Genomic DNA, 13,949 nt, shown 5'->3' with positions numbered 1-13,949 from the left:
CCATTTAAAGCCAGTCTAGTTCCCATTAAAGTATAAGATGCTATCAAAGTACCACAGCACGCAGGGAAAAACAATTCAGCAAACGCTTGCTGGTCATTTATCTAATGTCTTTTCGCCCCTTCTTCCTTATGTTGGAAACCTCTTTTATTCCAGGTGGCACAACACCCAGCTTTGAAAAAAATACATTTTCTGCACTTCCTTTTAGCTAACAGGAACCGTGTTCCACAGTTCTCATCAGTGGTACCGGAGCAAAAGCGCCTGGATGAAATTTCCAGGAAAACTCACTGAAGGGAGGGAGACTCAGCTGGCAGAAGCCGGCACTCCCTGCCTTCCCTTTCTTCTGGCCTAGAATGCAGAGGTGATTTTCCTAGGGAAGAAACAATGGGGCTGAAAGCCATACATTAGGGACAACAGAGCAGAAAGGAAATGTCATTTAAGATCCTGGCGAGGGAGGCACCAAACCATCCTAAGGCCACCTTCTTCAAGACTTTTTGCATTTAAAAAAAAAAAAAAAATTGAGCCCTTGTTGGCTTAAGCCACAAGTGGGTTTTCTGTTTATAGCAACCAGATGCAATCCTTCAATGGAACACCCATGATTCCACCAATTTCCAGTTTAAGTGAACTCTCTTCACTTCACCCTATCACGTCACACACACATATATTCATTGGATAGCTGTAATCATAGCACAAACTTTCAAATTTTGGTGATCAATGTAATCATAGTAAGGATTAAATAAAATAATACTGGCACTTAACTGAGTCTCCACCAATACTCATTTCCTGTATAATTTTTTCACTTGAATTTATCGCAGAATTTCCCCTACACTTTATCATAATCTTTCTCTCTTTTTAATTTAGTAGTCCCTTAATAGTTCATGGTACTGATGTAGTTATCTGCTTTCCCAATATGCAATGAACATAAATTTATCCTGTTTTTTTGAAATATGAACATTACTGCAAGGGATATCTTCACGCTTTGCTGAGTAATCCTCCTCTAAATAATTATTAATTGAAATAAGATTGAAAACTAAAACCAAAACAACTCTGAAATCTTCCTCTTCCTCATTTCCTACTTTCCTATACCCCAAATCATGATAGGCATTAAGGGGAAAAAGGTAATTATTTTTACCAGGGCACATTTATACTATCATTATAGGATGGAAATGCGTTAGTTTTTTTGTTCTTAAAAAGACAAATGGAAGACAAGTCTTAACAAATAGTAGGGGCTCTTGTTTTTCTATTTTAAAAAGTAAACACTACACATTTCCTCAACTGCCAACTCTCACATACAACTTAGGAGAGGCAAGGGGACCACTCTGTCTAGAACATGAAAAAGCTTAATTTTCTCAGATAAAATATGTAACAAAAGGATTATTCTGTCCCAAGAGACTCCCTGCCTTTTTCACATCATGTTACTTTTCTTCTAAAGTAACATGATCATCGTATTTTATTCAGATTATTTTATATCTATCAAGAGAAACAACTTAGTGAAAACTTATCCAGTGTGATTAATTTTAGAAATACAGCCGCAGAGGTGAGCAACTATATAAATTAATGTAGTCACGTTACGCTGAAAAATGCATGTACTGTTTAACCCAAATTAAAGTTTAACTGAGAAAATATTTCTATAGTACATATCAAGATGTAAATTTAAACAAACATATATAAAACTTTAACAAGAAATTTCTAACCTCAAAATTTATAATTTGCACTGGGATTAAATATAACCAATAGCCTAATTAGGTAGAATTTCAACTCTTAAAGTAACCGAACTTTCCAGATTCGCCAAAAGGGACGCTGATGTAGACGAGGGACGCAGAGAGGTACGATGTCTCAGTCTAAGCTCCAAATCTCTGCACCTTCCCCCTAATTTTGCTGTGAACCTAAAACTGCTTTCAAAAGTCTTAAAAACCTAACTTTTTGTTCAACCACAGTTTTATAACCAGTTTTTCCCTAAGGAATTAGCTATTCATTAGAATCAATGCTTTTCATTTCAGGCCTTTATAACAAATGTCCAAAGTCTGGGCACTTCTCATCCTAATGTTTTACACACATCTTCATCTGTAGTGGGGGCTGCAGCTGCAACAGCATGGTTAAGAACAGAAAGTGCCACAGACCCAGGCCATGGCCACCTGGAAGCTCCACCTTTCTCCTCCTGCCCCAAACACTCCAGAGCGGCCCCCTCTGAAACGCACACATTAATTCTCTGCCTCATCCTTAGTCTCCTAACAATGTTCTGACCTTACACATAAGTTGGCAATTTAACTCAGAGGTAAACCTATTAAATAAACAACATTTATTTAGAAAACATTAAATGTCAGGCACTTTGGGGAGCTTAAAATACAACATTCACGGACGACACCTGTGGCTCAAGGAGTAGGGCGCTGGCCCCATGTGCCGGGGGTGGCGGGTTCAAATCCGGCCCCGGCCAAAAACAAACAAACAAAAAACCATGTGACTTTCCACTGACATTAAAACACAACATTCGCTCATTTAATTCTTTCCCTAACTATGGCACCCTGCCTATCTCTCCTTTCACTGTTCACAAAAGTATCCAGAAACTGAAACCATCTCTGTTCATTTTCATCTTACTACATCTACGATAGGATTATTTTGTTGTTGCATTTTAAATATGATTCTTCCATCTCAAGTTCCTCTTCCTCCCAGACATCATGACACTTGGCCAGTACTGATCCTATTTTATTACTTTAAAGAAAACCTACAGTCTCTTTGAATGTTTTAATAAAATCACCGGCATGGACACTCCGCTGGGTACACGTCAGGGCCTGTGAGCCTCTCAGTGTCACTGCCATCACCCGCACCGCCAGCCTTTCATTAAACATTTACTAGGGCCAGACATCATATTAGGCCCCCATGCATGTTGTTTTCCAGCTTTTTTAACATACACTGAATACATCACACTGTACGAAGCCTTTATATGGGTTCTTACTTGACCTGTAGAACCACCCACTTGATAGGTGAGGAAAGGCAGGAACCAGGGAAACCCTTTCGGGGTCACTGAGCGGCAGAGGACAGACTTAAACAGCCCCCCAATACACCCACACTGCAGATCCCCCACTGGTCTGAGAAACACCCTGTCCCCTCCCCACTAGGGACACCCAGAAGATAAAAGAGACAAGGGAGAAAAACACTGAAACCAGGTGACCTCAAGTGACCTTCGCATGAGAGACCCAGACAGGAGAAGAAAGCGCCTCTTCCCTCACAGAAGCTGCCGTCAAACTGAGTACGACCCAACTCCCACTCCATTTCCTCTTCCGTGCCAGGAAGGAGGAACGGGCGTGGAAATACTCAGATCCTTCCTAATTCTACAGCTGCAGTTCTACGGTTTAGGGACGCAGCCCCTTTTCTGGACTCTTTTGCCAGATTCAACAACCAAGACTAAGCACAAGGGAAATTTAAAACACAGGTGTCTCACTGGAAAAATAATTTGACAAGTCATAAAAGGGGTTCCTAACTCTCCCACGTCCAGGCATCTCTCTCCAGGAAGTAAATCCATTGGGTGTTGTCACCATGTGTCCCCTCAGTGGCTGCCCTGGCTCTGGTGGCACCTCCCTTCTGCTGGTCGGCTTCTGAGGACAAAGGCAGCTGGGCCTCGGTCCCCTCCTGTGTCCCCTCCTTCCACAGGTTGCTGAGCAGAGAAATGCATGTCAGTGAAGTCTGAAATGTCTCGCGTGTCTACACAGAAATCAGTCTTGGACTAAGTTTTTAATAAAAACATTTAAAGGCAATTGATCCTACCTTCTCTCTCATCCTTGTTATACTCTGCCCAGACCCCTGACCCCACGGCGCTTCTCGCCTCCCACCCTGACCGGGCCACACCTCCAGAGCGTTCCTTCGGGGTGCCGCACCCTACCCCTGCCCTGCCCCACCAGCCACCACACGCCACCGGACGTGCCTGAGTCTGATCGAACCCGTCCACACCCTGACCTCCTCCCACGGTGTTCTCAGAAGCTCCCTGCAACAGCTCTGGCTGTCTGCCATGGACACCCCCCTCAGGTGGCTGATGCTCACTCTCGCACTCCCCAGGGAGCTGCAGAAGAGGTATTTTTCTACCCTCCTCCTACCACAAGAAGCCATTACTCTCATACTACTATTTCAAAAGCTCGTCTCTAACACCTCTCCTTTTAACGCCCACTTTAGGACACTTAGTGAATAACCTTCCCTCTCAAAGACAGGAAAAACTAAAAAAGGGTCATTGGACAATCCCGATTCCTGCTCCAAGCTACAGAAAGTACCTGCATTTGCATCTTCCTTTCCTGTCTCCCGGGAGGAGGAGGTGAGCTGCCTCCTACCAAACCATCAGCTTCCTCCCTCCAGGCCTGCAACGTCCCCTCTGCCACCACCTCCGGGGACTACGTGTCATCACCCACTTTCTGACATTTACATCTCTCTGCTCTGGATCTTTGCCACAGCAAATAAAAAATCCTCTCAATGTACGTACATGTGTGTAGGTGTGTGTACACACAGAGGTAGTTAAATATACAAAACTCAGCTCCTGCTGGGTCCATGATTATCCTCCAGTTTTCTCATTCCGTCCGCCTAATTTCTCAGATTATCCTCCAGTTTCTCATTCCGTCTGCCTCTTTTCATGGCCAAGATTCTCCAAATATTAGGTGGTGTCCAATTTCCAACATTGTACTCAAGTCTCGACCCACTAATCTCTGACTCCACTGTCTGAAACCGCTGTGCTGACCAAGGCAGCCGCGGCCAAGCCACAGGAAGACTTCCCTCATGTACCTTGACGGCCCCAGCGTTGAACACGCTTGGTGATGGCCCTTTTGTTATGAAGCTCTCCTCCTGGTTTCTGTGTCAACCTCTAGCTCATCAATTTGTTTTTGCCTTTTGTTCACCCCACCTCACTCTTTCCCTCTGCCCTTTATTCCTTACGTACAGATGCTCCGCAGGGCTCCCATCTTGGCCTCATGCTGTTCTGTTTCAGCTTCTCTTGGATGACCATTCACATCAAAGAGTTTCACCCACACTGGACTTGCTGCCAGTGACCCTGTGAGGCCGACCTTGACGTCAATCCCCAGACTATGAGCCTAATTGATTCCACTGACTTTGTTGTCCTGTGGCTACTTTGACCATCCGTATGTCCCAAACTGAACTCATCGTTTCCCCTTTCAGCTTGCTTATGCTCCTATAATACTGAAGAGCTGATATCCCATTATCCACCGAGTTTCCTAGTCCAGAAACACAAGAGACCTTCGGCTACCCCACAACTCCCAACGCGACTCTCATCTGCCCTCAGTGCGTGTGCACACACACTCACACAGACACACAACTCTGCTGGGTTCCATCCAAAAATTAATACAGATGATTTCCCAGATCCTATGGAGTCGCTAGCTTTTAAATCCATCGTCTTCTTAATTTGTCTGCAGTGCCTTCACTTGAGTTGTTAAGTTTTGAATTCATCGATTTCCTAAGCAAATATCGTATGTCATCACTTTGTACACAACTGCAAGAATACAAAATTTTATCCATGACATAATTTTAAGCATATGAAATTCTCATAGTAACGGTCAGACATAGTAGATTTTATTGAGAATAATTTTCTGCATTTTTTACAAGTTCTACCCAAATCACCCAATCTTTAGAAGCAAAAACCTCCCCCAACTATTTTATAATGTGAACACAAAGACAACGGGCATCATACCAGGCACTGGTGGTGTATCTAGAAGACAACACTCCTGTGTGTGCTGAGCCCTTCAAGGCAAGCCGCATCCTGGGGAGTGGATACAAAGGCAAATCTTGTTCCCGTGGTTGAGTCACAGCAGGAAGGTCAACAAGCAAGCCAGGCCCCGGGACCTCACTGCAAATCATGCCTGCAGAGCAAATGCAGAGACAGTGAACACAGGAGGAACTCAGCCACCCCTCAGTCATTAAAGGAAGAGTTACGTATCCACTGCCAGGTAGACAACTGACATATCAAAGTAAACAGCTAAAGAGTTAGTATGTCAGATGACGACAAATACCACAGTAAAAGAACCAAGGGGGAGAAGGGACTGCTCAGCAGAAGAAAGTTACAACTTTAAGGATAGCCCTACCAAAAAATTACATTTTAGCAATACTAATATTACTAAAAATCTCATCTTAACAGATTTTTCCCTTATCAACCTGGGATGTCCCAATTATGGAGACTCTGACATTTCACTGATTTAAAAAAAGAATTCTGACCAGGTGGCTCATGCCTGTCATCCTAGCACTCTGGGAGGCCAAAGTGGGTGTTGTTTGATGCCAGCCTGAGCAAGACAGAGACCTCATCTCTACAGGCCTGTAGTCCCAGCTCCTCAGAAGACTGGGTCAAGATCACTCAGGGTCTAGAAGATCGCTCGAGCCCACGAGGATGAGGTTGCTGTGAGCTATAATGCCACGGCACTCCACCCAGGGAAACAGAGTAAAATTCTGTCTCTAAATAAATAAATAAATTCTATAAGGCAGTGGTTTTCAACCTTCCAAATGCCACAAACTTTTAATATAGTCCAAAAGGGTCATGACCCACAGGTTGAGAACCACAGCTATAAGGTAACAAACAACCAAATAATGGTTTTTTTTGTTTGTTTTTTGTTTTCGAGACAGAGCCTCAAGCTGTCACCCTGGGTAGAGTGCTATGACATCACAGCTCACAGCAACCTCCAACTCCTGGGCTCAAGCGATTCTCCTGCCTCCACCGCCCAAGTAGCTGAGACTACAGGCACCTGCCACAACACCTGGCTATTTTTTGGTTGCAGAGATCATTGTTGTTTGGCGGGCCTGGGCTAGATTCGAACCTGCCAGCTCAGGAGTATGTGGCTGGCGCCTTAGCCGCTTGAGCCATAGGCAGCAAGCCAAAATAATATTTTTAAAAGAAGTTTGTGTATAAATTCCAGAATCCTATTACATTTGTTACCTCATTTAATGCCCACATCAAACTATGATCTAGAAAGAAAAGATACTACCAACCATATGTTATAGACAAGGAAACTCAGGTTAAGGAATTTTGCGAGCAAGAGATAGAGACTGCCACATTTACTTAAACATTTATAATAAATTTTCTGCCAAAATGTTACTAATTTTGATTTCTAGTTATTGGGGGGGGTTCACATAATAAGCTTGACAAGTATGGGGGAGGAATCTTTGGACTTTACTTCTTATATTTGTCCCTAGGTTCAGTTAGTATGTTACAGAATTATCATATTAATAAAAAAAAAATTAGAGAGGCTAGTATTTTTTCCCTCACATCGGCCTGCCCCCAAACTAGAGGACGCTCCTCCAGTCCCACCCGGTAGAGCTGTACTGATATACATCACATACAGTAAGCACAGTCCAGCCATCCTCTGGAGAAACGAGTGCTGGTCCACGAGTGTTATCTAAACACAGCCTCACACACACAACCATGATGCAGGGTAAGGAGCAGAACAGGTGCAGAGGGAGTGAGGCGGTGCTATCACGGTTTTATTGTTTAAAAAGAGAAATAAGGATGGCACCCGTAACTCAGTGGGTAGGATGCCAACCACATACACCTTAGCTGGCGGGTTCGAACCTAGCCCGGGCCAGCTAAAACAACAATGGCAAACAAACAAAAAAATAGCTGGGCGTTGTGGCGGACGCCTGTTGCCCCAGCTACTTCGGAGGCTGAGACAAGAGAATCGCTTAAGCCCAAGAGTCTTAGGTTGCTGTGAGCTGTGACACCATGGCACTCTACCCAGGGCAACAGCTTGAGACTCTGTCTCAAAAATAAATAAATAAGTAAATAAATAAATATAGAGAGAGACGATCTGGAGATGAAGAAAAAAGCTGACTTATGAGAATAGATGGAAGTTTTCTTGTTGTTGTTGTTGGTTTTTTTTTTTGCGGTTTTTGGCTCAGGCTGGGTTTGAACCCACCACCTCTGGCATATGGGGCTGGCGCCCTACTCCTTTGAGCCACAGGCGCCGCCCAGGCAGGAAGTTTTTTACATAAACTAGAAAAATTACAGAAAGCTAAACACCAGATCACAATGGCCTCTGCTGATAATTTTTGTTCCTGTTTATCTGCATTTTCTTCTTCTTCCTCTCCCCCTCACCCCCCCAGCCCCCCACCCCCCCGTTTTTTTAGAGACAGAGTCTCACTCTATTGCCCTCCGGTAGAGTGCTGTTACATCACAGCTCACAGCAACCTCCAGCTCCTGAGCTTAGGCAATTCTACTGCCCCAGCCTCCTGAGTAGCTGGGACTACAGGCGCCCGCCACAACGCCTGGCTATTTTTTGTCGCAGTTTGGCCGGGGCCGGGTTTGAACCCACCAATCCTCAGTATGTGGGGCCGGCGCCCTACACACTGAGCACAGGCGCTGCCCTTTTTTTTTTTCCTTTTAAAGACAGTACTTACCTTATTGCCCAGGCTGGAGTGCAGGAGCCTGATTTTGGCTCACTGCAGCCAGGAATTTCTGAGCTCACACCATCTTCCCACCTCAAACTGTAAGTAGCTGGGGCTATATGCACACACCACCGCAACCAGCTAAATCTTCCTATTTTTTGCAGAGACGAAGTCTCATTATGTTTCCCAGGCTTGTCTTTAATGCCTGAGCTCAAGTGATCCTCCTGCCTCCCAAAGTTTTGGGACTGCGGACGTGCAGCACCGTGCTGGGCCTGTGTGCGCTGCCTCACCTGTCTTCCATAAACACCCTGGTTGCTGCTTCTCACGCTGCCAAGCACACCACCTTCTCAGACCTCTGCAATTACTGTTCTCTCGGCAAAGAATACCCTACATGATTCAATTCTCGGCCAAATGCCATCTTACTGAAATAGCCAGACCAGTCCACAGAAAACAACCCTCCCCCCCAAATACTCTCTGTCCCTTTACACCGCTGCATTTCCCCTGGTGACCCCTGCCCCGCTGCACATCTGCTACTTGGCTGTTGTCTGTCTCAGCCAGCTGGGATGCAGGGACCACAGAGAAGGCTTTATTTTGTTTGCCGCTCTATCCCATAATAGCAGAACTGCTGTCTAGAAAGCACCTAGCACTTACTTTTGAAGGAGTAAATACAGTACCTGTTTAACAAATCAAATGAGGTTGTTTGTTTTCTTTTTCTGAGAAAGGGTCTCGCCCTGTCCCACTGGCTAAATTACAGTGGCATGATCACAGCTCACTGAAACCTCAAACTCCTGGCCCAAGCCATCCACCTGCCTCAGTCTCCTGAGTAGCTGGGACTACACCCGCACACTGCCAAGCGTGGCTAATTTTTCTGTTCTTTTATAGATATATGGTCTCTATCTCGCTCAGGTTGATTTTGAACTCCTGGCCTCAAGCGATCCACCCATCCCAGCCTCCTAAGTGCCATGATTACAGGTGTGAACCACTGCCCCTGGCCAAAAATGAGTTTTTAAGTTTAAAAGGAATGAATATGCTGTTTTCCTAAGTAGAAAGCAAAACAAACAAAATTGCAGCTAATGTCATTAGAAGCAATGCTGTGTCTACTCTAACAATCCATTCTGCACCACAGGGTTCATTCCACAGTCAATGACTATCTTCTATAACCTCAAAACGTAGCTGTGAGACTCCTGATTAAACATCTTCAGTGATCTGAGAATGCCATCTATTCAAACAATATTAGCTAGGAGGCTAAAATAATTCTGTGTGTTCAAACTAGGTAAACGAACACCTAAAATATATCTATGAGGCCCCATGCAAGGCAATGAGAAATCTCACAGAAACCAAAGGACTCATTCTGTTTTCTAGAATTGCAGAGAAAAGCAGCGTGGTTGGTGAGTCCAGTGTGCGCAGCTCCGTGCAGAGTGAAGCACACACGGGAAGCCATGGAGGGCCCAGCAGGGCCGGCGTGCCCAGGAGCGTCTTGAATCTGCTTTATCCACGCAGGGGCTTTATCCTGGGCTCTTGGCAGCAACTTCACAGGGTTCACAAACCATAAGTAAAAAGTTTTTCCTGCAATGTTATTTCTTAGAAAAAGCATGATGGAAAGCTCAAACGCATGTTAATATGATGAACTACTACTGTATAAGGTTGAGTAAAAATAAATAACACAGTGTTATCCAAATGATAAGAAATGAAATGTATATGCTTACCAAGATTGTGGACATCTATTTTGAGGGGTTTGTATATTTTTTGTGGATTTTTAACAAATCTAGCAGAACTTAAGCTAGAAAATGTAACAAAGAAAAATTTCTAATGTAGTTTCTATACTGTGTTTTGTTTCCTATCATACAGACTTGAGAAAGCACAAAACGTTAACTATTTTAATTTTGTGGCTATGGGGAAAAGACAACGCTACGAAATACACCTTTCAGGGTACCGAACATCCACACCGATGCTCTTCATTTCTGCTCACAAATTCACTGAACACATGTTCACGGAGCACCTGTTACCGGCCAGGAACTACTCTAGGTATCAGAGGTAACTAAGTGCATAAAACTCACTTAGCCCCTATTCCTGGCCTAACATTCTAGTGGAGAGAGACCGGGAACAAAGGCCCCCGCACGACCACCACGTTCTAGCTCTGCGCATGCGCCTGTCTGGCCAGGCCGGGAGGCACGGCTCAGGAGGGAACCGCCTACAACCAGAGCTTTCTGAGCCCTGTGCACTGAGCTCCTTCCCCCCAGCCTGGGAGTTACACCATGGGCTGCACAGGTCACAGTGTCTTCCAGACTAACCCATTACCTGCCCCACACAACCTTTCCCAGCTGTCCTGGTGCCCAGCAGAGCTTTGCTCTGCAGAGGCCCCCCAACCCCCACCCACCCAGTGCACCGCAGCGCCCGGGACCCCGCAAAGCTAATCTGGCGCGCAGAGGCCTTCGCAGTGGTCAGGCGGCGCCTGCGGGCCCCGCAGTGCAGGGAGCCCAGGACACAGCTCCTGGGCACAGCGGTGAGAGGGGCTTAGGTGTGTGCGAAAATCTTTAAAGATCATTCATTACATTATTTTCAAAGAAGTTGTTAAAAGCACGGGCCACGGAAGGTGGCTCACAGCTGTGATCCCAGCAGTCTGGGAGGCCGAAGAGGGTGGATCGCCTGAGCTCACAGGGTTCGAGACCAGCCTGAACCAGACAGAGACCTGTCTCTGAAAATAGCCAGGAATAACCAGGTGCTGTGGCCGGCGCCAGTGGTCCCAGCTATTTGGGAGGCTGAGGCAGGAGAACCGCTTGAGCCCAGAGTCTGAGGTTGCTCTGAGCTGTGACACCACCACACTCTACCAAGGGCAACAGAGTGAGACTCAATTTAAGGTGCCCCGGAAGTTTAAGTATAGGTTCAAGTGTGCCGTGAGATTAAAAAAAAAGGGTGAAAATAACTGGTGTGCAGAACAGGAACGGGGGAAATTTTTAAAGGGTTATGCCTGATGAGGTGCGAGAATAGACATAGGAAAGTTGAGAAGCACCAAGTGGGAAGGAGGCCGGGTCCCCGCAGAGCTGGCAAGTGAACAAACCAGAGTGGCCACCCACGAGCAAGGCGTCCAGCAAATCCTCCTGCACCTGCACCTGCACCTGCAGTGGTGGCAGCAGCAGTCAGAGACCAGCCTGCAGACGGGTGTGCAGACTCGGAGCAGGGCACGCTCGCAGCGCCCACTGGAGGCCACACAGGAAGGGCAGTCAGAGGCTGGGAGCACAACCACTTCCTGCCTGAAACGTGCCAAAATCTTCCAACATTACATGCCTTACTCACTTGGAATTTATCTTGTATGCCGTACATTATTAGCCATGCTAACTTATAGGTTTAGTTCTTTGCCCAAGAGAAGTATAAACTCCTTCAAGACATACTCTGTAATCCTAGCACTTTGGGAGGCCAATGCAGAGGAATCACTTGAAGCCATCAGTTCGAGACTAGCCTGAGCAACATAGCAAGACCCCCATCTCTACACAAAATAGAAAAATTAGCTGGCCACTGTGGTGATGGGTGCCCGTAGTCATAGCTGCTCAGGAGGCTGAGGCAGGAGGATTGCTTTGCTTAAGTCCAGGCATCTGAGGTTGCTGTGAGCTATGATGAGGTCGCAGCACTCTATCAGGACAATAGAGTGAGACCCTGTCCATAAAAACCCCAATTTTTTTTTTAAACTTAATTTTGGATTAACCAAAGGTCCTTTCACACAGATTCCCAAAGATATATATTGTTTGTTTGAGACAAGAGTCTCAAGCTGTCGCCCTGATTAGAGTGCTGTGACATCACAGTTCACAGCAACCTCAAACTCTTGGGCTTAAGCAATTCTCTTGCCTCAGCCTCCCAATTAGCTGGGACTACAGCCACCCACCACAATGCCTGGCTATTTTGTTGTTGTTGCAGTTGTCATTTTTTAAGCAGGCCAGGGCCGGGTTTGAACCCGACAGGCTCAGTGTATGTGGCCAGCACTCTACTCACTGAGCTACAGGTGCCGCTGCAAAGATAACTTTTGAAGTAATTATTTTACAGATAAATCTAAGATTGTCTGTAACTCTACTGCCCCTCCCAGCACCCCCCACTCCATATATCTAATCTATTCCTTTCAATCCTGTAAGAACCAAGAGTGGCTCTTAACTAGTGACAGTTTTGCATCCCCACCCGCACCCTGCCTGGGACATTTGACATAGTCTGGAGACAGTTTTGTTTTTGTCCTGACTGGGGGATTGGGAGGGTACCATTGGCATCATAGGTTAGAGGCCAGGGAGGCTAAGCCCCTAAACATGCAGGGCACCCCACCCTCACACAAAGAATTGCCTGGTCCAAAACAGTGCTGAGATGGCTGTAAACTAAGGCACAGTGTAATGAAAATGGGAACAAAAGAGATGTGGTCTAGTTAGTTGTTCACTTATTCATTTCCTGTGCCGTAAGTCTTCTCCAAAGGTATTTAGTAGCTAGAGAAGTGTAGAAATGTGGTGAATTTTAAAAAGCAGTATACCTGGAGAGTTTTTTTTGGGGGGGGGGGCGGGGAGTGGAGGAGGGGAGTCCCATTTTCTCCTATTCATGACCTTGAAAACTTGGATAGATTCATCTAATCCTGGATAACAAATGACTATCCACACTCTGTTGTGACCCATGGGGAACTGTTGTTATCGTCTCTGAGATGCCTTCAGTCTTTACCAATAAGGATTCCATTCTTTAGATTTTGACTTAACAGAATCCTGATCTCACTCACTCTCGCCCCTTACGACATATTACCACAAACATGAGAAACACCCAGGGAGACAGACTGTTCCTACAAGTAGCTCCACCAGGTGGACGCAGCATAGATCCTCCACAATGGCTCCCTCTCAATCCCAGGGCTATGAAAAAACTTAACAGTCTCACCAAGTGATGTCAACATTACAATGACATTTGACATTTCAATGTTCAAGGAAGAAAAATTCTTTTTTAAAGTCAAGTTTTCAAAAGTACATAAGAATTGATATTCAGGGAGGCAGGGAGAGGCATTATACTTCGAGAATATTTAATGGAAACTAAGTTATTAATGTACTAAAACTGACTGTACTATATGGCTATAAAACTCTTTCATAAATCTTTAAAATATGCCTCTCTTTATTAATATTTAACAGCCTGATTCATGAGCTAACACTATCACTTAAGAGCATCAGAGATTTTAATATATATTAGTAGAGACTTATTCCAGATTCACTCTGTACTGCTAATAAAAAGCAAAACGAGGCAGAGAAAAATGTAGCCCTCTCAGAAAACAGAATCAGAACATTTGAGTTAAAATGTGCAGAATGCCTATCCTTTCAGGTACTCTGTAGCAGATTAATTAATAAGCAGATTCAAATGCAAAATGTAAAGAGTAAAAACGTGACAGTAAATTTATTGTCTACAAACATCAAACAAAAAACATAAAAATTGCAAAATAATATAATTTGTGTTTATGAGGAACAAGAGCCACAAACCTAAATCCAGACTGCTTTGGGCTAATGAATTAAGATTTTCCAGATCATCAAATCTGCTTTGCTGACTGTTTCCTTCGGCTGGTAGGGAATCCATGACAAGGTTTTCTTTCATCTTGA

The 13,949-nt window shown here is 45.0% G+C and overlaps 1 protein-coding gene across 1 annotated transcript in view; it reads right to left on the bottom strand.

Annotated features, from left to right (window-relative positions):
- PATJ (PATJ crumbs cell polarity complex component) overlaps positions 1-13,949 on the bottom strand; it is a 408,655-nt gene that overhangs the window by 240,608 nt on the left and 154,098 nt on the right. Inside the window, 2 exon segments of the mRNA XM_053575260.1 lie at positions 5,678-5,846; positions 13,833-13,944. Coding sequence (XP_053431235.1) covers positions 5,678-5,846; positions 13,833-13,944 — 281 coding nt within the window.

The sequence above is a fragment of the Nycticebus coucang genome, chromosome 22 (assembly GCF_027406575.1).
Source record: "Nycticebus coucang isolate mNycCou1 chromosome 22, mNycCou1.pri, whole genome shotgun sequence".
In the NCBI taxonomy this organism is placed as follows: domain Eukaryota; kingdom Metazoa; phylum Chordata; class Mammalia; order Primates; family Lorisidae; genus Nycticebus; species Nycticebus coucang.
Note: the sequence above shows the minus strand (reverse complement) of the source record. Positions and strands in the feature narration are given on the sequence as shown.